At 38.1% G+C, this 23,581-nt stretch overlaps 1 protein-coding gene across 1 annotated transcript in view; it reads right to left on the bottom strand.

The window, feature by feature from the left end:
- Positions 1 to 296: 296 nt before the first annotated feature.
- The window catches only part of SORCS2 (sortilin-related VPS10 domain containing receptor 2), a 571,075-nt gene continuing 547,790 nt past the window's right edge, over positions 297 to 23,581 (bottom strand). The window contains exons 23-30 of the mRNA XM_010583547.1: positions 22,261 to 22,384; positions 20,385 to 20,497; positions 18,632 to 18,757; positions 13,794 to 13,893; positions 12,227 to 12,329; positions 2,913 to 3,070; positions 660 to 739; positions 297 to 320 (exon numbers count right to left, since the gene is read on the bottom strand). Coding sequence (XP_010581849.1) covers positions 297 to 320; positions 660 to 739; positions 2,913 to 3,070; positions 12,227 to 12,329; positions 13,794 to 13,893; positions 18,632 to 18,757; positions 20,385 to 20,497; positions 22,261 to 22,384 — 828 coding nt within the window. The remainder of the gene's footprint in view (positions 321 to 659; positions 740 to 2,912; positions 3,071 to 12,226; positions 12,330 to 13,793; positions 13,894 to 18,631; positions 18,758 to 20,384; positions 20,498 to 22,260; positions 22,385 to 23,581) is intronic.

Here is a 23,581-nt window from a genome sequence, read left to right as displayed (position 1 = left end):
AGGTGCCTAGGGCTACAAATTTGCTACCATAGTTTGAGTTTCAATTGGAACGAGTTCCCAGGCCATAGAGTCAACACAAGGCGTATTATCCTTCTCCCTTGGTAACTGATGATGGATGCTTTTTTCCACGGGACTGATAGGAAACCTCCTCTCCACCAGCATTTACAGCCATATTTGCAATTTTGTGACATCACCAGGGAAAAATAAAAACGATACAGAGAAGAGTCTTTCGGTTTTTGTGTTCAGCTGTAAATATCAGCTAACCAGGTAACTGTGCATCTCTCTGGAGTTGATGCTCAAAACCACGCCTGAGTGATTGCCTACGAAAATAAAGAAACAAAAGGCCAGCATTAGTGTATTTCAGGCACTTCACAATAAATCCCCCTTTTATGGCAGGGACAAGTCAATCGCATAAAGAGAGTGGCTTTATCAAACAACAGGTCAGGTGAAGGTTGGTGCAACAGCTCCATGTACCTACAGCATACTTTCGCGCAAAGCTTTTGCTCATGGTGGTGGATTTGTGGCAAATTCCTAGGGTTTCTATCCTAGCGACAGCATAAGTTGGTTCTCTTTGTGGCTTAAAAAGGTGTAGTTGTCTCGAGGGGTGCAGGTGAGGGAGGAGAATGGAACCTGAGGCGTCCATTCGACATGCCACTGACCTGGGACTGGACACTGACCGGCATCAGCAATAAGGGAACTCTGTAGCTGTTCAAGTTGCCACTTCTCCCAGAAGGAGTCACTGCAAGGTAATGGTGTTGAGGAGTCCCAAGGTGGGGGTTGCGATAAAGTAGGCAACATAAAATATATAGAAAACAAAAAAAGTGGATGGGTGAGTCTGGAAATACTGTACTGTGGAAATTCAAAAGTTACGAGAAGAGAGAGAACAAACAGAAACCCAGGCCTGTAACTCCCTGCTGTGCACGGAGCGGAGGCTGCTACTGACATCTCCCAACAGGGAGGGAGAAAGCTCACCAGAACTAGAAGGGATCTCCATAGCATAGGAACCTTTGGCAAATAATGTCATAAAATAGAATTTAGTATAAAGCAGGGATTATAACATGCTTCGTACTCTAGCCAGATAAAACAGACGAGTATCATTAACAGGAATATTTTCTTGGCAGTACTGAGCAATACCGGAGCTAGTGCAAAGTACTGAAAGTAACAAAACAGTACAGCGAGCAGAAGTATAGTTTTATGTCCTAAATAAAGTCTTGTGTCTAAAAGCTGTACAGTAGCTGACAAATATGGATGATTATGATCCACAGAAATGAACTCTTTACGCTCCGCTGGAAATGCTACTGGTGTTGACAACCTGGCAGAAGCACAAATCACTTCGAGATCTGCATTTGCTAACTGTCTTAAGTTTCACATCAAAACATCATGATCTTGCACTCTTTAACCTTAATAATGCTCTGCCCAGATAGAAGAATTTTTTTTTTTCTCTGAGTAAGGAGTGCAGGGCAAGTAGAGATTATTTCTGAATGCGTTACAAATCAGGGTAGCACTTCTTTATTCCAGCATCTCAAGCTGCCTTATATAAATAGGCCATAAGGGATTTTCTACCATTAAAAGAAGTTACGCTTCTGTACATTGCTAGAGGTGTTTGAATGCTCCACTTTAATAGGCATGCCTGCAAGGACTTTGTTAGCATTCAGCCTTCTCTTCTAAAGACCCGGGGAGATGAGTCGATCAGACAATTATAACACAGACTTTGTTTTTCCAGGGTTGTTTTTAGAACTAACTCTGGTAAAATCAGGAGTGCAATCAAGGTTGTCTTGCAAAATCTGAATGGAAACACAGTGATACTCGTACACAGAGGTTGCCAAAGAAAAGATAGAAATACACAAAGCAAAGCGGGAGGCTGGATTCTTCCCTCGTGCTCAAAGCTAACACCTCCAAGAACCTAGAAGCGCCACACAGTTCAGCAAATAAAAATAAAGACATCGAGAACAAACGATAAAGGTGAAACCCAAGATAAAGAAATCTCTCCTCTGCCAAAGTTCTGTCCTTCCCCAGGCTACCTGTGGTGCAGCTAAAACACATCTTCTTCTGTGGGTTCATGAAGACATTACAGTTGCCTGTTACACCATGAGTCTGCTGCTACAAATCCCAAAGGCTTTGGGTTATCTATTTATTTTCACAAAATGTGTAGGAATGGAACTGGGGAGTTTTTTCCATAGTCCTACACTTTTCAGACTGTGACCTGAAAGCAGTCTGAACACAACGGTAAATTTTACAAGAAATGAATTTTACAGATAAGCACTCCATGTTACATTAAAAACAACCACAGGGTGCCAGGATATGCTCTTCCACCTGACACTGAAATCATTTGCACTGAGAGATATTCACCGAAAGTTTCCCTCTTGGGTTCCTTATGACCATCCCATAAATACTAGAAAGTTACCAGCTAAATTAGAGAAGACTTACGATACTTTTTATACAGGAATAATTTTAACGTTTCTAATCATGAAAACTTTAAATGCCACTGGAATATGATGGCAAATATAGCAATGGATCTAGGTACAATCCATCTGAAATCATGGAAACATTGACTCTACAAATCCTGCTGATCTAAACTCCATTTTCCACCAATTCATGGGGTTATTGAGTTAATTCAACTGTTACCTATTATATCCTGTTCTACCAAATATAATTTATCTCTAAAATTGTCCCAGGAAGTCTGACATTAAACTGTCCTATCTCTGTACTCATGCTCTACATAGCATGTCATCCATGCATTAGCCTATATCAAAAGCAAGCCAAAAGAAGATAACTGAGATAATCCTTTGATAGTGGTGTACTATTTGCTTCTTCCTGAGACGGAGCAGAAAATGAAAAAAAGCTAAAATGAAAACAAACATCAATTAAAAATCAATTACTTATGAAAATTTATAAACTAAAAATGAAGTTACCTCTTGCGTTACCTAGTGTTTGAGAGTCCAGATCATCATCAATAAATTCCTCACCCTGGATGATGTTCTGGGTGTCCTCACTATGATTAACAGGGCTTGTCATCTCCTGCTCTTTTTCGTTGTGCATCTGGGCATAGACATTTCTGCCTGGCAGTTTCCTAAATCAGACAAGGACAAAAAGTCTTGTGATGGAGTTTCTTCATGTTGCGCTCATGCTGGCATCAGAGCAGAGCTCCAGCATAGCAAAGTCATTCCAGAATCACAAAACAGCACCAATCCCACCCTTCCTTACTTTTGTATTCACAACCTAAACTTACCAACTCCTTATTCTCTGTCAGTTTTATGTACTGCCTTATCATGATGTTCATACCAATGTAATAATTAAGCATCAATTTCTGACTAAGATTGATAGACAATGAACAATACTGAAAAAAAACCAACCTAAAACCACAGAAAAGCTATTTTAAGAACTCAAGCAATAAAAAGTCCCAACAAGCATTCATTCTTGTTTCCGGGTGTCTTCACAAACATTAAGCTGGGTCACAATCATCATCACATCTCCCTGGTGAGGTGGGCTGACACTGAAGTGTAATAGTATTGAATGGCAGTCTGACATTCCATCAGGGTTGAGGAGAAAGAAGTGGGAGAAATCCAGGAGACAGGGAATGGAGAGGGAGCAGAGATTAAAGAACCAGGAGGCCAGGACCAAGGGGTAAGGAGTAAGGAGGTAAACAGGCATTGATAAGGGCAAATGTGAAGACAGGGGAGGTTGGTGAAGTTAAGCAGGCAGCACTGAAGGAGACAGAGTGTAAAGCTTGGCCTAGGACTACTGGGAACTGCTGAATTAGACAAAACCCTCTATGGCAGACAGCATTGAATTCATTCATTCAGATTTGAGACTAGAAAAACAAAAAGCTTGTTATTAAATAGCTCTATCAGCTCTAATGAACAATTAACACCATGGCTGGGACTGAGAGGCTTAAGGCTTAGTATTGGTAAAGAATTCTTAACTAGATTAACTTAAATTAGACTTTGTAAAATCAAAGGGAATAATCAGGGACTTCTAACTTTGCAACAGAATTTGTGGTTTGAACATTTCTCAAAAGCCATACCCTTTGCTGTAGCTGCATTCACCTGCAATCTGCCTGGGGACATAAGAACATCTTTTCCTGGGCACCAAGCAGACACTTTTGATTAGGGAGTTGCAGTTTGTGAGCTCCATTTCCTACACTGCAAGAAGCAGCTTGACAGCTTGATCAGCATGACAGCAGATCATGGCTGTCAAAGTCTGTGCTTAAACACAGATTATTGCAATGGGCAGACAATAAGAAGAAAAGAGAAAACAGGGTTGAACTGCTGAGGTTAAGCTGCGGTTTCTGCTGAGCTCCTTTAGACAGTGAGAAGACAGAAAAAATGACACTAATTTTTAGGTCTCTCTTTAAAAACGACCATCTTCTGCTCCACATTCTGGCAGCAGTTTGAAAGGTCTGTTTTCTCTAGGCTTCTGAAGATGACCTGCCTTTAAATGTCATTTCAGAAGAAAGGTTCTTCACTAGGTGGCATCATCTTAGTTTGAGATAAAAGTTACTGCAGCAAACTATTTTGAACAGCACCTTCCATTGCATCAAAGTAATTAGAATAAATGGAAATTGCTAAACAATGAAAGACAACTGAAGAGGATCTCCTCCCTTTAACTTGAACTATCCAAGAGATGAATTGCATCCTATACACCTATATATGTACGCACACACACATCTGTATAGGTATGTCTATACACATGCACAGACAGACACAAAATTATATACAGAAATGGGGTATTTTATCCCATTATTTATAAGCAGCACAAAGAAAGAAATCTGATTGCTTTTGCTCTTTTCTGTATCTCAGTGAGCATGGAGTAAATGAAGCCCAGGACTAACCAAATGCAAAGGACAAGGGTGGAAGGAAGGTCTGATAGCACAACACTGTGCTGTTATGACCACTCCAACAGGTCCAAGGGCTCTTTCAACACAAACATACACACAAAGGCAAGCCCTGCATCACTCTCCTCCCATTAACTGGATGAAACAAGCCATGTTGAAAGGGGGAAGGACATTCCTCATCACCAAAACAAATACATTAGGTAATTAATTTTGATTTTTTTTCTCTAGGGCCAGTAACTCCAGACTGTTTTTAATGTGTCTGCTAATGAAACTGGTCATGTGGAAAACAATATTCCTCTCAATCAGACCTGCATCAAACCTGTCAAGTTGCTCACTTTCAGTCCACCACCAAATGCCTAAGGGAAACAAGACCCAGAAGAATGTCTTTGAAACACATCCGCAGAATTAGCACATATGTTTCTGCAATAATTAGGGGACCTTCTCAAAACTGTATTTCTGACAGACTGTAGAAGCATCAATGGCATTATCAAAATATTTTTGACATAATAAAAATGTTATCTATCTCGAACCCATATGGCACATCAGACCTTTGCAGTTAAGTAAAGGGAGCAGAGCTGCTAGTCTAACTGTTGTCTGCTCAAGCTGAAGGACCTGTCTGAAACAAGGTCATCAAGGTGTGTCCTTTGGTGTAAATCCTGAGGCTGAACTCATGTCTCTGTAAGACCTACTAGTTAGAGATCACCACAATCACAACACATACTATTAAACATATTAAGGGGTGCCTGAACGAAGAAACCTCGTAAGTTCACAAATAACCATTAAACGTATTGTTGTTAAGAGCACTTCTATATGGGTTACGGAGAAAAGGCATAAGCTGTTACTTCTCACTCACCTAAACCCCATGAGCCTAATCCGGCTAAGTACAGATCCTTCATGGAAGGTATAAAGTTCAGGTACTCAGTGACTCTTCTGTACTTTCCTTTGCTCCTCACGCTTGCAGAGGAAAGCATCTTAGATTGTAACACGGAGTATGGATGGGAGGAAGGAGAATATTACAGGTCTTGTGAACGCATACATTGCAGGCATTCACCTCTTATACATTCTAGAGATCTCTACGTGTTTCATATTGGTTCAGTTTAACAAGGAGGAGACTCAATCAGGCTGAAGAAAATGATAGTCCAAGCCTTTTCAAGAGGCATTTTTAACACATGTGACAGATGTTCTCTTTATAAGGGACAACCACACTGTGGGATGAAACAGGATGTGGATGCTGACTCCTTGCTAAAGATGGGCCTGATTCTGGCAATTTTCCAGTCGCTCTTCACTGCTCTAACATGTAGGAAGGAAGCTGCTATCCCTAATTATAGAGAGAGAAACTCTTGTGTACCCTGATGTGCTTTGCTCTTCTTAAGGAAGCAATTTGTGTTGAGTCCAATGTAACCGTTTGAAGTAGGCAAAGCTGAAATGCTTGGGCCTACATAAAAGACTACTGTGAAAACATGACAAGACACGCAATTTGACCCAAGAGATTTATATCAGCAATATGAAAATTGAAAGCACATTTATAAGGACAGAGAAAAAGATTATGCAATAATTTCTTTTGGGGGTTTACTCTTCAGCTGCAAAATGCATGTGCTTCGCATCCATCACTGGAGACAATTACCTCTGCTGAGCAGCACTCCATGGTTTACATTTTTAGTTCCTTTTGTTTTCTCTGTAGCATTTTATTTCAGTCATGAAGAAGAAGAAATATTCATGCCTGCTTTGAGGACCATAAAAATATAAACTGGAGACTTAATTCTGCACAGAACTACTAATGAACTTCACAGCACATGGTTTTCACCAAGCTCTCCAGGTCCCACACCTTTTAGAAGATATTCCAGAAAGTATTTTTTTTTTCCTCCCTATATTCACAAATTCTAGCCAGTTCATACTCGAAACTGTTTGCACTTAAAAATGTTCAGCAGTAAGGAACAGCAGGAGGAGGGTGAGATATTGATTCTCTCTCATTTAAACTCTCTACTTTATTTGGCTTTCAATTTCTTCCTTGTGGAGCCAATATTCATTGGTCTTTATGCAACTTCATTCATTTTCCAGAGGCCTGATTAAGATTCTGTTTAGTATCAAAAATAGGAACATATTCACATGGCAAAGGATATGGAATAATGCAGCATTCTCTTGGAACTTAAATAAAACTAACAACAATAGTAATCCATTAAACAGGATACTTTATTGTGGTGTTGGCTTTATTATGTTTGGATAAATATTCAGATGACTGACTTTTTGCTTTAAGGCAATCCTGATTTACTTGCCTCTTTCATTTCAGAAATCTTTCCTACATGCTATTACTTTGATTTCTGAGGAAATTTTTCTGAAATATTATGGATCATTAAATTAGTGCCTGTTTTTTTATAACTAAATGGCATGGATTGGGACTAAACTCACTCTCATGGAACATAAAAGTAGCATAAGCAAGGTGGGGAAAAAAGATAGCTTTTCTTCAGAGAATGAAAATGAGATAGTAAGTCAATGAGGCAGAAAGATAACACAGTTCTCCTCCTGATTGTGGAAATGACCCAGAAGGGGGCCAAAAGTGGCACTTGATAGTAGTGGGGAAAAAAGGAATACACACAAAATGGTATAAATTTGGCTGAAGGAGATTCACGGTGATTTGTGAAAACAACAAATGCAGCTTTAAGTACACTGGCAGTAGTTTGCATACAAATTAAAAGATGAAGATTTTCATACTCTTTTAGAGAGCTGTATTTGCTACTATTAACCAGGTAAAATAAGTAAGCAGAAAAGCCAACTATTTGCTCTGGTTTGGCTACTCTAATACCCTGTTGTTATAAAGAAGTAAAAAATAAGAAAAGGATGATTTCAGATCTTCCACTAGTAACATGATGATTACATGGCAGCTTTGATGTGGCTAAAATATAATCTTCCTTTCCTCCACTTTGCCTAGTGCAGACAGTGCTATTTGCCTTCTCTCTGCTGTTGCCCAGGACCCCACACCATAGAAGCTTGCTCTGAAAGTATGAAGAAATCTTTTCTGGATGGCAGCCTGAAACCCACAAAAAATATAAACATTGTTCCAAAGGGAATGGAAGAAGTGTATTTTTACTGAACTAAATTTAGTATAGATGGTATGGTACTGTTACGGTACGGTACGGTATGGTATGGTATAGAAAAAAATATATGCAGATCCCAGGTCTGCATTAAAAAATAGACCTGATTTCTCAGAAATATTTTTCAGCTGCTTCATACTGTTCTGGTCAAAAGAAGTGGCTGTAGTCCATTTTACCTGGATGCTTAAACAGCTGAAGCATACTAGTGAGTATTGTAACATATTGTTTACTTGAGGCATCAGATTGGTGGTTTCCACACTCAGAAAGTAAGAGCAAAGACAAGGCAAATTATTCTTGGCTTGCCCGCCATTAAGTGTTCATGGTCTGCGCTGCCTCTTGTGCCACAGCCACAGGCAGGTTGAGCAGCTGGGGTATTACCTTTCGTTCCTTGCTGCCATGCTGAAAAATTCCCCCCCTCCAAACTACCTAAACCAATCTTTGTTCATTTGTGGGATACGACTAGAATTTGTTTTTAAAACCTTCAGCATTTATCATTTAAAATTTACTTTTCATTTACTGGGTAAAATTAGCCCTAATCTGAATTGTTTACCTACTCTGATAACAAAGGATCAAAACCCTGCAGGTCTCAAGACTTTCTGGCTTTTTATTTCTTTCGTCTAAAGCATCTAAGCACTCTCGGGATTGCCAGGAGTTGCTCCACGAGCTCTGGGGACTCCAGCACCAGTTTTTTGAGCACATGTTCCTGGCAAGAAGTGGCTGGATGCACAAACAGGCCATCAGATAAAGGGAGGGGCGGGGGGGAGCAGACAAGGAGATGAAATGATAAATGCTTGCAATTGTACTGCATGTAAGAACAGAGGGCAGCAGTCTTCCTCGTCAGTGTTTAAGTATTTGGGATTAGGGCATATCAGAACTGATGTAACCTACAATCACCTAATCATTAGCTAGACAGCCGTGACAGCTGTGATTATCCAGCAGACCCTACAATTTTAGTTTTGATTAGAGTAGTGGGAAATTACACAATTTTAATCTTTTCTTTTTAATGGGCATTCCTTCAGGAGTGATGAGATGGCATTGGTTTTTACTGGGCGTAAAACTAATCAGCCAAAATCCCACTACCTCTATATCAATCTACCTCTGTTTTTCATCTACCCCCCTACTTAATTAGATAAAATACTCTCTTCATTTTCTGCATATGAGGCATCTGACACAGGATCTTATGCAGGATTGTTATTTTTAGATTACTGCTCTCCCCCAAACCAATTTTGTGAGATTTACTTCTTGCGAGGGACAACAATTTTTAGCCCTGGGTATTGCATTTTTCAGGAAAAGAGAAATTAAACAGGAGCAGCAAGTTTCATGATAGCTGTCCTGATTGCCCTGAAAGATTCATAAAAAAGAGGTATTAGATTAGTTCTTGATGTCTTGTCAACACCATCTTTCATCTCGCAATTCTGCCTCACAAAAATCAGTGTAAATTAAGACCCAAGTTCTTACAACATGAACTTCGGAAATAATCCAGGCAGGGAGGGCAGGTGACCAGGCTTCGGGACAAGGGGCCTCGGCACTCAGGAACCATTGGGCAGTTTGGGCAGGTTTCTCCATTTTCTATCGAAGCTGTACTATGGTCTACACAGAAGCCTGCTGTTTTCTCTTTGCTTTTCATCCCAAGTCCTGAACAGTGCCTGTGCTCGTTGCAAATGGATGAAATGCTCTCACGTATGAAGCTGTAAACCCCCTGCCAATCCAGTCATCATCTTATCTGCAAGCCAGTATTTCCATCTTGCATCTTTCCAGGTATCAAACTTAACCTTAAGTAAAGAACTGTCTTTGGGCTGGCAAAGAATGAGAAAGAGAGAGAGAATAGTCCAAGGCATGTCCATGCAATCTTTTGCAGACCACCTGCTTTGCCTGTGCCCCAATGCCAACTGCAAGTCCTATAGACCCAACTAGTGTTGTGATAAAACTAAGATTAATAAACATTTCTCTGACCTGGGGGAAAAAAGAGTTTTAACCCTTTTATGAAGGGACCATCTGACTATCAACTTACATAAGTGAAAGGATGGCACCACCAAATGTCTTCCATCTCCTCCTTAATTTTGTGAATCATACATAAAAATTATGGACAGTATTAACATTTCAACAGCTTATACATGTCTGTAATTTCTATGTTGAAATAATTCATGTTTATATTTGTATGTATTGTCTGAGTTACCATAGGGCCCAGTAAGTGTTACATTCCTGAAATTATCTCCTAAAATTGAACAATTTTTGTTGCCTATGGCATTCTTTCAGCAAATTAATTTTTAATATACAGGCATATAATATTGACAAGCTGCCTTTGTGCATTGCAACTTGCAACCTTTATGAAGGACATGCGTTTTTATAGCCTCAGTCCCTATGGACCAGTTTGTAAACTTACATACTCACTGTACTGACTTTAAAGGGACTATACTCACAAGTAAGTACTCCATGGGGATCCAGCAATTCACTATCAGTCTTTATAAACACAAGAAAGACTTTTTAAGGGATTAAAGATTTGGGTGGGAAAGGAGTTCACAGGGAGCACATGGGGAAAAAGTAATTTTTCAAACGTAGCACCGATTAGGTGCTCAATAGTCTTTGAAGACCAAATTGCAAATGAAGGATGCAACCAAAAAAAATTGTCGTCTTGGAAAAGCTTAGCAGGAATATTTGAAAATAATTCTGTCAAATATCTCAGTAACAGGTATGATACGGACCAAAATTGAATACTACTGCATGGTCATTCATCAATGCCAACAGCAATTTTCAGGCTACTGAGAAACTTTTGAACATACCTCACAATTCTGCTCACTCGCACCTAAATTAAATGCCCACAAAATTTAAATGCAAATTATTTTCACAAATTATATACAGAAGTGTAAGAGACATTAAAGCTTGCAATTTGCAAATTGTACTACAGTTTCCTCCTTAATAAAAGCTCTATTTATAAAGCGATGGTTCATTGGGCATTTTAGAAAGAAGTCAAGGAAAATAATTTTTTTCTTCCTTTCTTGAATATTTTATACTTCTTTTGCCATGCAGTAATTGTCTCTGTTATTTAATTGCTCTCATTTAAGAGCTACTAAAAGATACAAATCATACAGCTTTTGAAAGCTATCACAAGCAAGTTTTATGATCCCACACTACAAACAGCAAATCCTCCATGAATTGCTGCTGAAATAATATAATTACATCACATCAACCATTTTTATGCTTTTTCTTGCTGCAGGCACCTAAAATAGTGAAATCGATTTTTATTCAGTTGTAGACAGTCTGATACAGCATTCTGTGCTTTGTCCTTTAGAGCAATCAGCCACTATGAGCTGTAAGAAACTTAGGTGCTGCAGTGAGGAAATTCTTGTAAAAAAGTTTTTCTCTATTGCCTTAAAAAATCTTTTCTAAACAAACTCTTAAATGCTATCTACGCTTATTGCTATCACATAATCAGTGCCGCACTCACTTCTATAAACTTACATTTACTTCAAATAAAAACCACTCTTTAAAGAATGAGACAAATCAATAGGAATCCTCACTGAGTGAGGACATCGGGATTTGATGATGATGAAGGCTTCCAGTATGATCAAACCCAATAGCTTCTAAATGCCCCAGCAATACAAAAATAAGAACACAGCCAATGATTACACAAACTCATCAACAAGAACAAAATTCTTTAAGTTGCACAGCACCCTAGTAGCTACAATGAAAATAAATTGCAGATTAAAGACCTATCAGACTGTCAAAGGCCGGCATGGTATCCCCTGTCAATTTTGAGAAGACGTCTCTCATAAAGCCCACTTACAGAATTATTTCTCCCCTCAACATACTCTAGTGTCAAATTAATGCTAATCTACTTCCGTCACTCATTCTATGTGGCATTGCCCCAGCAATTAAAATGTAATGTGTACACAGAGAAACTCCAGAGCTACATATTTTGATAAAACTGCTTTTTTTAAGCAAATCAGCACTCATTGTCCCGATAGCTTTAGTTTATTCATAACTGCTAGGAGTAATGAGGTAGGAATTAATCAGGAATAACATTTTAGTTCAGTTCTATTTCTTGATGATATTATTTAGACAAGCTGAACAAACTCTCTGTACTTCCCATATTGCTCCTATTTGTCTTGGAACACTGCAAGTGAAAGCAAGCATCAGTGCCCTACCTTGATGTCTGAAAAGTTCAGAAAAACACAATTTTCAAAGTGGTGGACTTTTTGCAATTCTTCAAGAAATCTCCTTTCAAATAACAAACTCTGTTTTGCTGATCTGTGGATAAATCTAATTCTTAAAATGTGTATGTTGTTGATTAAGGTTTACTTGCCTTTTGAACTTGTAGAGGATGAAAGCCCCAACTGCGACTAGACAGATAACAAAGAGAACCACAATAGCCCAGTAGCCACTGCCTCCTCCAATCCTCTGAGAGTCTGAAATATGAAATAAAAGAACAGCTTAGCACGTCGTCTTTCAGATTAGGCACATTCTTGGGCTTTCTTTTCTATCTAATTGTCAGGTCAAAACCATTTTTTGTTATTTTTGTAACCTCTTCTTTTCACTCCACCTGTAGCTTCTTCAAAAAGGCAACACAAAATTAATCAGTGACTTGTGACTGAAGGACAGAGGACCAATTTAAAAAAAAAAACAAAACCAACCAAAACCCTGAAGATTTAATTATTTGCATACTCACTGTTTTGGTTTTTTTCTGGGAATCTAAAGTTATCTATCACAGGAAATGTTCACATACTCTTCAGTACATGTATTGCAAAAGCAGGGCTGTATTAATTTCACAGATGGAGAAACTAAGATGCTGAACAACAAATGAACTCATCAAGGTGGTACGTTGGTAGAGGCTGGAATGAACATCAGCTTCTTTCAATCCCAGCCTTTTGTGCTGGCTAACAAATGTTAGCCCTTTAAACCAGATGAGGTACCACAGCAGAACTGTAACATGATTCTACGTTAGAGACTAGATAGAAGAGCTTTGTCTCCTACATAGAGCTGACAGAAGAAATATCACACCTGTACTTACATAAATTGATTGTGGTCAGCTAAGCTGTTCTCTAAAAACGCATTGAAATAAGAAAGCAGAATATACTGTGGGATACGATACACAAAAATTACAGGACATTCTAATACAAGTTTCATGTCAAAGCTCAACTTTCTGGTTAAAACATCATTTTAACATCTCTCTGTTCAAAATATACACACATGGAGGCACACATACGCTCTTCAACCGGTTTCCAGGTACATAGCGAAGCTAGAGATGCAGCAAATGCACACAAACCCCCCCTATTTCCATTTGTTTTTAACACAGAAAAAGCATATAATTTATGTCAGGACAGGATTAGCAATGTGGAGACCTTACTGAAGATCAGAGATGCAAGACTATGTCCCAGATCTCTGGAGTTACATCTGCAGACTTAATGGCTGCAGTAAAGAAACTCTGCTTTCTCGGCAGCCAATGCAGCCAAAGTGCTTCACCAGATGGTTTTTTTTTGAAGCCTGATTGGCTCTTCCTTCAGGGCACTGTTTTGTATAATATAAGTGTTTAGTTAATGTCATGGTTACACAGAAAAAAGCAAGAACCTTCTAAAACAAATCATGAGGTATGACAAAATGGAAATATGTAAGAAGCATTTATTTGGTGGTGATTGTTAACAAGTACCAAATGAAAATATATCCATATATACATGTGTGTGTCTTTGTGTATATATATACATACATATGTACACACATATATATTTATGTGTGTATCTATATGTAACAAGTACCAAGTAAGTATATACATATGTGTGTGTATGTACACATCTATATTGGTATCAAGATTTTCTCCTTAACTTATCAGAACTCAGACAGGCTTGGTGTGTTGGGAGCTTTGTTTATATATTTACCTGAACTGGAGTCAGCTAAAGTCACTAGGACCCAGTATCCTCCCCTCAGAAAGAAACTGATGTTGTGTGCATTCAAGGCTTGCTTGATAGCTGCGATTCTCTGAAAATACAACAGGGAGAATGTCAAACACCTGGCACTCTGTTCCACTTTGAGAGGCTCAATGCTTTAAAAAGGAAAATCTCTGGTTCATTAAATGGTGAGAAACTCAGAAAGCATTTGTCAATGATGAGCTGAAATGTTAAAGAAATTCCATATTTAAAAATCATGCAAAACTCCACAAGCCATAAAAGCTGAAAATGTCAAATCTTTATAGCCAAATATTTCTCCTTACCAAAGCTTTTACGTTTACCCGGTATATGACAGACAGCATGTCATTTGCACGCGCTATTGGGTTTACCTTGGTCATAACTCACACAATGCATAATCCATATTAAAAACTCTCCATTCTTCTTCTAACCTATCAGAAGAAAACCTGCGATGTCACTTTAGATTTCTTGCTATGAAAAGTAACTGCTATTTGATAATGAACTGCATGTCGTAATTTACCTCATCTCCTTACCTATAATGGGATGGATTCCATTTATACCTAATTTTTAACAATACTCTATAGAAATACATCCATCCCTCCATGTGGAAAAAATCAGGATTCCTCCTATTTTTTTTCCAGTGGGTAGAGCACAGTAAAATATGGCCTCTCACATTTTTATGGAGCAGAACCATTAAATATACCATCATATCCTAACCCCAGATGACAAACTGTCTGAATTTTCCCTTCTACTTGCTTGTGTCTTCAACATGAGTAATTTTCTAAAAGATCAAAGCTAGTTTTATACTCTCTGCCTTATATAATTTAGGATATGACTTCCCACAGGATGCCAAATTAGAAATATGCTTTATATCCATGAAACCTTCACAAGTAACTCCTTTTATGATATTATCAATTACGGTGCTCATTTTTGACAAGCCTTTGCAGTATAATAGATAGAAATCTCTGTAGTCTCTCCCAGGTTATGGACAGAGACTACACAAAAGTTCAAATTCAAATATCCTCACTCTTATTAAGGAATATCTAACTTCTGAAGCCATTCCACTGACTTTATTACATTTTTTGTGAGGGAATGACTCAACAGAAGGGTGATGTGAGCATGGCCTCAGTTATTTTACAACACAATTACTCCAGATAGTGCCTAAGTATTTATCTTTTTGTCCAAAGTCTGAAAAGAGAATGGATATGACAACTATATTGATTAGCAGCCTTTAAAGTGATGCTGGCACCACTGAAATAGAGTTACTTAGTGTCAGTCCAGGTTCATTCACATGTTCATGGTATACAATGCAAGTGGGACCAGTAAGTACTTCAGGCTAATCTGACTTTCAGCCAGTAAATGAAATTACTGAGCCCTATAACTTTGCATACATCATATTTTCCTGGCAGCTGTTTGAGGAATCCAACATTTGCTCTGGTTTTTGCTTAAGTGACTAACACTTGACTAACACTTGTTCGTTATTTCTCTCCTCACCCCTGGGTTCCCACCCAAGCCTATAGAAACTACACTTCCACAGGTCAAAAATTTCAACCTCCTGTGAATCCAGCCAAAGGTTCTGGCTTATTTATTTCACTGTTAGATTGATGGTTGTTTCAGTACTCACAGGCTTCTTTTCTGCCCCAAGGTATTTATTAAGCACAGTGCTGCCACCTCTCCCACTTTTTAAAAAACAAATCTAGTGTTTGGAGCTCCTCCCTTGACTCTCTAAGTTAAGGTTCCCCCACCACCATTTGAATTTTTTATCTTCTTTTTCTACATCCTTTCCAATGAGAATATTTGAACTTGTGAACGCAATGGCTCCTGCACTGTGGTATAAGGATGCAAAACCAACACTATTCAAACTCTTACCCACTTACTTATATATCTGGGAGTCCGCCTTACCCTTTTTGCCAAAGCAACTCACTGAGAAGTTTCATGTAGTAGTTTGTCTAGATAGAGCCCCAAATCTTCCTCAGAGCCACTGCTCTCCAGGCACAGTTTAAACGCACTTTAATTGACTCTTTCAGCTGGATTCATCTCACCTGACATTAGACATGTAACAGATGTGCACAAATTAAGCAACCTAGTCTTCCTCTAGAGTCAATGATTGGAATTAAATACTTTTGAAATCACTGTGTTATTAAAACCAGGTTAAATCACACTCAGCTTTTATTTCTACAGGCATAAATTTGATAGAAAAAGGGCTTTTCTCAGAATGGAACCAAACTTGAGAATTATCCAAGGGCTCCTGCTACTACATTGCCAACTTACTTATGATCTTTGTTATTGCTGGCTACTTTTATCAGTAATGACTCCTATTCTAGACCACTAACTTAATAAATAGCATCACATCACAACACCCCATGTAAAACACCAATAGAAACTCCACCAAGTATGTGTTCTCTGCCTGACCAAAAAATTATTGCCTTTAACAATCCTTCTGAAAGCACATAATATCCCAAATCTAAAAGGTTTTCAGCCAAGAACAAATAGGTTCTCTTTAAGGGAAGACATTTCATAACTATGTCTAAGTTAAGGATTTCAGGGACACCTCCTCCAAATGTGCAGAAAACATTCTGCATTGGTGAGTCCTCACAACAGTGTCACAACACTGAGAACTGGCACTAGCAGCATGACTAAGGACATCCTTCCAGTGAAACATGATGAAGACCTTCAAGATTCTCTTCTGGTAACAGAAGGGAATGTAATGAATCTTTAAACAAGTGACACCATGAGTATTTTCCTGTTGACTTAACCAGTTACTGCTTCTAAGTTTATTTACATAGGGTATATTTTCAGGATATTCTTCGAGTCACAATGGATTCTGATACAACACGTATTTTATCAAAATTTGTGCCATTCAGTTCTGCATCAACAAATTTAGATGCACATATCAATAGCTAAAGTAGTATCCCTTAGCAATAATACAAAAATAGAAATTTAGGCAGCTGGCTCTAGAAGGCTGGCCCTACAGCATTGTACTCCATAAAATAATCGGTGTTGAAATGTGATACTAGTGTACCTGATTTTTTATCATTGGATAGCACAGGTTGCTGTAATTGCTCCTGTCTCCCTTTGTTCCTGCTCCAACCAAATGTAGGTTGTACCACATTTGGTACTTCCATACATGTAATCCCCAGCCACCACTGGTCTGACCTGGTCCATCCTAATAATGTCAGAAATGTATATCTATTCTCCAGATTATACAATTACTTTCACCTTTCAGTGCTCCTCTAGCTTCAGAAAACCTTTGCAAGGTCTTACCAGAGGACTACTTGTTACAGAAACTGTGCCCTGCTAAACTACTGTAATTTCCCCATAGTCCCACTAAACAGAAGTTTTCCCAAATCATGTGATTGCTCTTCTTTATGCTTTGGAGTAACTCACTTGATGTTTCATACACAAACATGAAAAGAACCTTGAGACAGCATTGATTATAATTGATAATATTCTTTAAGCTGCCTTGAAGCACAGCACTAATATAACAGTTGAGATTTAAAGGGAACTAATATGCATCACACTTTGCACTGAAATAAAATGTTTGCACAAGCTATGAATCTATCACCATCAGTTTCCTTAAATTATTAGAGATGCCCATTCCATATATGCTGAGAATAAAGAGAAAGAATTTCCTCTAGAAGCTGCACCTTCCTTCTTCAAGAAGTGGAAAGATGCAAGTAATTTTGAAGTGGTAATACTCACCTGGCTGAAAGCCATAGTACGTGAATGGCTCTCTACTAATCAAACAACCCGTTAAAATTAACCATTTCCTGCAACATAATCAGGATTTAAGATCCTAGGAATTCCCACTGTGATTACAGAGGGAGAACAGTGAGAGTTGGGGGTTGCCACAAAGCAGAAAATTTTGTGCATTCACACTGTACTCTGTGCAATTTAAAGTAAGACACCTGTTCAAGTACTTTGACAACATCAACGTACTCCTTTAGACCTTCCAAAGTGCAGCCTATCAATTCCAAACACAATCTACTGGTTTTGAGTTAATATGAAGAGCTTCATCTTACCTACTTCTCCAGCAATTTGGATACCGTGACCTTGTCTCAAAAAGTTGTAAAATGCCCTTTAAAATTAACAATACCTTACATTGGGATTCTTTGTAACTGGCAGGACTTGAACTGCAAGATACAGGCACAGTGTTGGGATCTGTTCCTTCTCTATCACAGCAAAAGGACAAATACCATAAACTGTAAGTGCCAGTCTTCCGATTTTCAACTGGTATAAGGCCTTTTATTATGGAAGAAATATTGTTTGGAAATAAGTAGGGAGAAACTAATGTCTGATTTTCATTCCTGTGTTCACTATATTTGTTTCTTGCCAATTGAAAAGGGCATTTGCTCATAAAGGCAGAAACTACCTGCTTGATGCTTTTTACATTATAGGTCAACTACTAAGGTTCTGTTTCTGTTTGACCTGAAATCTGCTTCTGAAGACAGTGCAGAGATGGTTCATCCCCCTTTAGAAATATCAGTGTCCTAAATACACTCTTTGCTCTACCGGATCTTCACAGACTGACATGCCATCACTGTTGTTTCTGTTTAAAAAACAGATGGATATTAGTTATTCTTGAGAAATACACTAATACGAGTAAGCACTAGATTATGCTGGTCTATACATTGTCGAATGCAGCAGTCATAGCTGTTGCTAGCTTTTACATGTCTCTTGTCAGGTAGGAGTGAGATCTTTACATAGTTAGGGAGCACCCTTTAATTTCCCATAAAGACAATGACAGTACAGCCACTGACTGCAAAACAGGATGAAGACTGTCCTAACCAGACATACATTGCTCTGGTTACCTTATCACTAGTCACGCTTCTTTTCCTTTTTGGTTGGTTTGCTGGTAGTAGCACATGCAAGTCAGCAGTTGTGGGCAGACCGGGTTTCACGACTGTCATGAGAGTTTCTTCAGGTATATTGGTTTCCTGCGAAGACAAAGGCATATGGCAAATTACAGGACAGCATGCTTCATATTTTATAGAAAACACATAAGTAACTCCACATGTGTCTTTTAGTCTTTGGTGTTCAGATCCCCAATATTTAGAGGGGATTCCAGCAGAAGCTAAAACATGAACAAAGCCAAACTTAAATTAACAGAAATGTGAGCTGCTCTTTGAAGATTGGAAGAGCTAAGCATTGTTATTGCATTAAAGTGATTTAGTGGCATCATGGAAAGAAGAAGAATGAAGTGGTATGCAGTTTTAGCAAAACTCTGCAATGGCTGTGCATTTCTATGGTAACGTAAAAAAAAAAATTCCTAAGTGATTTAGGATTCTTTGTGGGCTATTCAGACACTTAGTAGACTTAGAAGGGCATATTCATTACAGATAACTTTAGCTTAGGGAGGCTACTTTTCTATCTGTGTTTAATGGACAGAGAGAAGTCTTCCAGGGTGAGACTAAGAGCACCCGGGTTCAGTTCCTGAAGTTGTGATGAATACCTGCATCCCCCACTGAAAGTGAAGTGCATCCCTTTTCAAAATAGTTTGTGCAAATTTTGCTTTTAGTCCCAAATTCCTCCATGTCTTGTATAATACAGCCACACATTTCTAATGACAACACCCTGGGCACTTCCCGTAGCCTTTCTCAAACAGATTCTGAAATTCCATTATATCGTTCATATTCTTATGCAAATGATTTAGTAATTATTAAAATGCAAAGGCTATTTTATAAGGGAGTAAAATATTTGTTTGACTGACACTGGGTATGGAATGGGTTTAAGTCGATAAAAGTAGGAAATTACTTTAATTTGACATTTGATGTGAGCCTTAAAAAGAAGGCAGGAAACAGTACAAATTCAAAATTCCAGAACCTGATTTGCACTACTGCAAAACCAGGAAAAGTCAAGTGATTTCAGATGCAAGTATTTATCAAATTGCACCTCAGTGCTATTGCCCTCACAAAAGTCAGTGTGTGCACACTCAGTTGCTGGCAGTGCGTGTACCTGAGGACCACAGCTCTAGAGCTCACAGTTTTCATGAGGTGCTCTTTACGTATCTCACAGTACTGCTGCATGGCTTCGTACTTGATTTAACCTACAGGATTCAGCTGCTCCCAATCCACACTTCTTTTGTGAACGTGATCTAAAAAACCAGCTGTATGAACTGCGGGCCTACATATTATATGTAATTTTCAAAGTTACACAACTGGCATTGTAAATTCTTTCTTTCTGCTTTGTTTTTACACAAAGATTATGTCTTTTATAATACACAGCATCCTCTACTTAACTTCTAAATATATCACATTTAAGCTCCTCTTCCTGTTTTGGAGTCAGCAGTATTTGCCAATATGTCTATCCCTAATCCCAGAGAGCAATATTTAGCATTAATTGCCAATTAGGCTGTGTTAGACCTAAACTGTCTATGTTACAATATCATCGTCTACAGCCTGCACATAAAAGCGACACTAGGCTCAAACTTGTTTGAAATGTGGCTCATGAGGTTCACTTTATTATTTTGCTCTGCCTCCTTTTTTCTAAATGAGAAGGCATTAACTTAACCTTCAGGCTTTACAACTGGCAAGGGAACATTTTATGAGCAATCTGAAAGAGCACCTTTGCAAGAAGTCGTGTTACTACCCGCCCTATGTCCTCCCTCCACTCCGGTATGTCGGGGTTATACATGTCCAGGTGCTTAGTAAACTTCAGAGGAAGAACATGGAAATGATCTAGAAAAACAGAAAGAAACATTTTTGAACAAGTAACAAACCAGGCTGCAAAAACAGTTTTGTAGAAATAGAAGCTGAAAAGATGTATTTGGCATTATTTGCTGCGCAGCGCTGCAGTATCTGGGATCACTGCTCTGTGTTGTGTACTCTTTCATGGAGCAAGAGTACGCTCCCGTCAGGCACTCAATTTCTTTCTCTATTTTCATCAATGTCATCAAATATGTGCCTAAACATAAAAAAGCAGGACGAAAAAATATAAACAAAGCAGATTTACATACATGGTCTGGGGCCATACCTTCCCAGTATTTTTTTCTTAGGACAATACACCACACAGACGTGGTCGGTTTCTTTTATTTGTAATGGGAATGCGCCAATGGATTTTATTCTCACTGAATCATAAACATGTGGTTTTTGTCCACTACATATTCCTGGTTTTCATGTAAAATGAATACTTTACATACTCCATAAACTAGCTATGAAAATAAGAACAGAAATTATATGACAAAGGCTAACTATGTCCCTCTTTGAAAAAACAAAAACAAGGTACACCTGCAAAATTTCTCTGGATATTGTCAAAAATATCTAAAATACTACAAATGGGCTGTTCCTTAGTAAACAGTCTCTAAAATCTTCCCTTTCTCCATATAGGCTCCTTGGATGAACACCTGGGGAACTTAATGCAAAGCAGAGAAGAGATCCTCTGGAATGCATGAGTCAAGGCTGGCCTCCCCAACACTTCCAACAGAATTGTATTTTAATGTGGTTTTCTTTTCCAAAGGTTTCTTTATTTCCCTCATGGCCAGTACTTTCTTGCTCTTGGTATCAGGATTGGCCAACATGAAGAACAGAAGCCGTTTGGAAAGCCAAAGTCATTGATCTAGTCACACTAAGAGTGTTATACTTCTAAAGATTTCTTAAAAAGTAGATGCACTTTTAAGTGGTAGCATAAACGTTAAATCCATTTATCTTAGGAAAGGAGAAGGTTCATAAAAGCTCCATTTAGCATGAATGTGGTTTTTACCATTATTTTAAATTAATAAGTACACTAAAAGCAAAAATAACTTCTTCAGACAACAGAGAGGTATCATCTTGTGTATTTCATGATATCTGAAGGCTTTTAGCTCTGCATTAAAAAGAAGTTTTTTCACTTATCACAATTCCCACATGTGACAGCATAAATACAAATGTAAATAATTTGTTGGCACTACATTTTTCACAGTATATTATGCCTTGTCACCACATTATAAGAAACAACAAAACACACCAAAGCACAATGTGAAACAAGAGCTGAAGGGTTATTCAATAATTTACAGTGGAGCTATACTTGATCCAAACTCTCAGGTAAACATCAAAGGAACAGTGATATACTGTGATAAAAGCCAATTACTTCACATCATTTTTAATGCTGAGAGCACATACACAACTAAATTTTCTTTATTTTAGAGGTATTTAAACTACTTTATTTAGAAATTCTAAGAAACTTTCTAGCCATAGGCCAAAATACTACTTAAACAGTATTGCTACATATAGCAGTTGGGAACCACAGTAACATTTAAAATAAGTGAATTCAGATGAAACCTTTCCATACAATCCCACTGTTCTAACTTCATGGAGTTACCTAGTTACCTCTGAGTTTAAGAATTAAATGTGGCATTAGATATAATTTTACAACAGGTTCAGTTGTGTCGGGGCTGGTCTAAGAGGTATAAGAAACAAGCACACATGAAACAAAGAAAAATAAATCAACGAGAGTAATGGCTCACCAAAAACGTGGACAACTTTTGAGTCCTGAAGCATGGAGCTCCCACAGGAAGCTTGCACTGTAACTCTGATGTCACCTGTCTCAGCAAACTTTGTCACCAGAAAACTCTCCAATGTAAGGAGTGGCTTTAAAAAGCAAAGAAAAGTTGAAAATAGAATTTCAGCAAGAACCATGAGACCAGTGTCTGAAGAGACTGTCATTAAAAATATTAGCAAAAAAGGTTTCACACCAATTATTCAATTAATAATTTTATCAAATTGTTCAATTAAAATTTTCAATACAGGATGTGTCTTTCCCTAAATGGATCCTTTATAAACAGAATAGCTGCCAGATGGGCAAACATTTCTTTCAGAATAATTGGTAGAGTATTAGGTTTTCATTCACATCCCACTGAAATAAATAGATTTTGAGGCAGGCTCAACAATCTCTACAAGATCATATGTAGCAAGTCATTTGCCTCAAAAAATGTAGGGTATGTCAGAGTCAAAAGGATTAATTCTGTCAACTTAGACCACGACCCATGGAAGTGCACCAGTCCACCGTAACCTCCAAGGCGGAGCTGAGATCCTCTGTTCCCTGACCACATTCGTACGAATTACAAAACCCTTCACAAGACTACATCGATCTGCAGTGTCTGTTGTAGCAATAGCAAAGTCAATAATAATGAACAGATACAGGCTGGGATTACGGTAGACAGCACATTTACAAGAAGAAAGTTCGTTGCGCTTATCTGAAGCATTTCTCTGTCTTGCTTAGTCTGCGTCATAAAGAAAATATTTTACTTATCTGTTATTGAAAGAATTACCTTTAAAGAAATTAACCCAGCTAGACAGGAAATATTCCTACATAGAAATAGTTGGATATTTATTGCTCTAGGATATGTTTATCTAGACTTTCTATCCCCAAATGAATATCACTAGATTGTTTGAGTGCTCTCACTCTTTTGATATCCTTTTAGATATCTCAGTTGTTTTTGATATGCCACTTTATTTTAGACTCCCAGAAAATATTTATCTTTACAATGAATATATATATATATACACTTCTGTATAGCACTTAAATTTACAGTACTCACATTATCAACATGGAAGTGCATAAATCCAAGCTTCATCATTCACCAATGCTATGATCCCAAATGCATCCCCCTCCAAAAGTTTTTTTTAATAGGCAATGAAATAGAATAAATTGTTATTTCTCCCAAAAAGAAAATAGTTTAGAAATTCAAACCAATTCTAGAAGAGAAATTCCCATTTCCACGTAAGTAGCAAAAAAAAGGAAATTAACATCTTAAATGTATGTGATAAAACAGGGGAAGTTAGATA

Source organism: Haliaeetus leucocephalus, unplaced genomic scaffold (genome assembly GCF_000737465.1).
Source record: "Haliaeetus leucocephalus isolate CR32 unplaced genomic scaffold, Haliaeetus_leucocephalus-4.0 Scaffold906, whole genome shotgun sequence".
Lineage (NCBI taxonomy): Eukaryota > Metazoa > Chordata > Aves > Accipitriformes > Accipitridae > Haliaeetus > Haliaeetus leucocephalus.
Note: the sequence above shows the minus strand (reverse complement) of the source record. Positions and strands in the feature narration are given on the sequence as shown.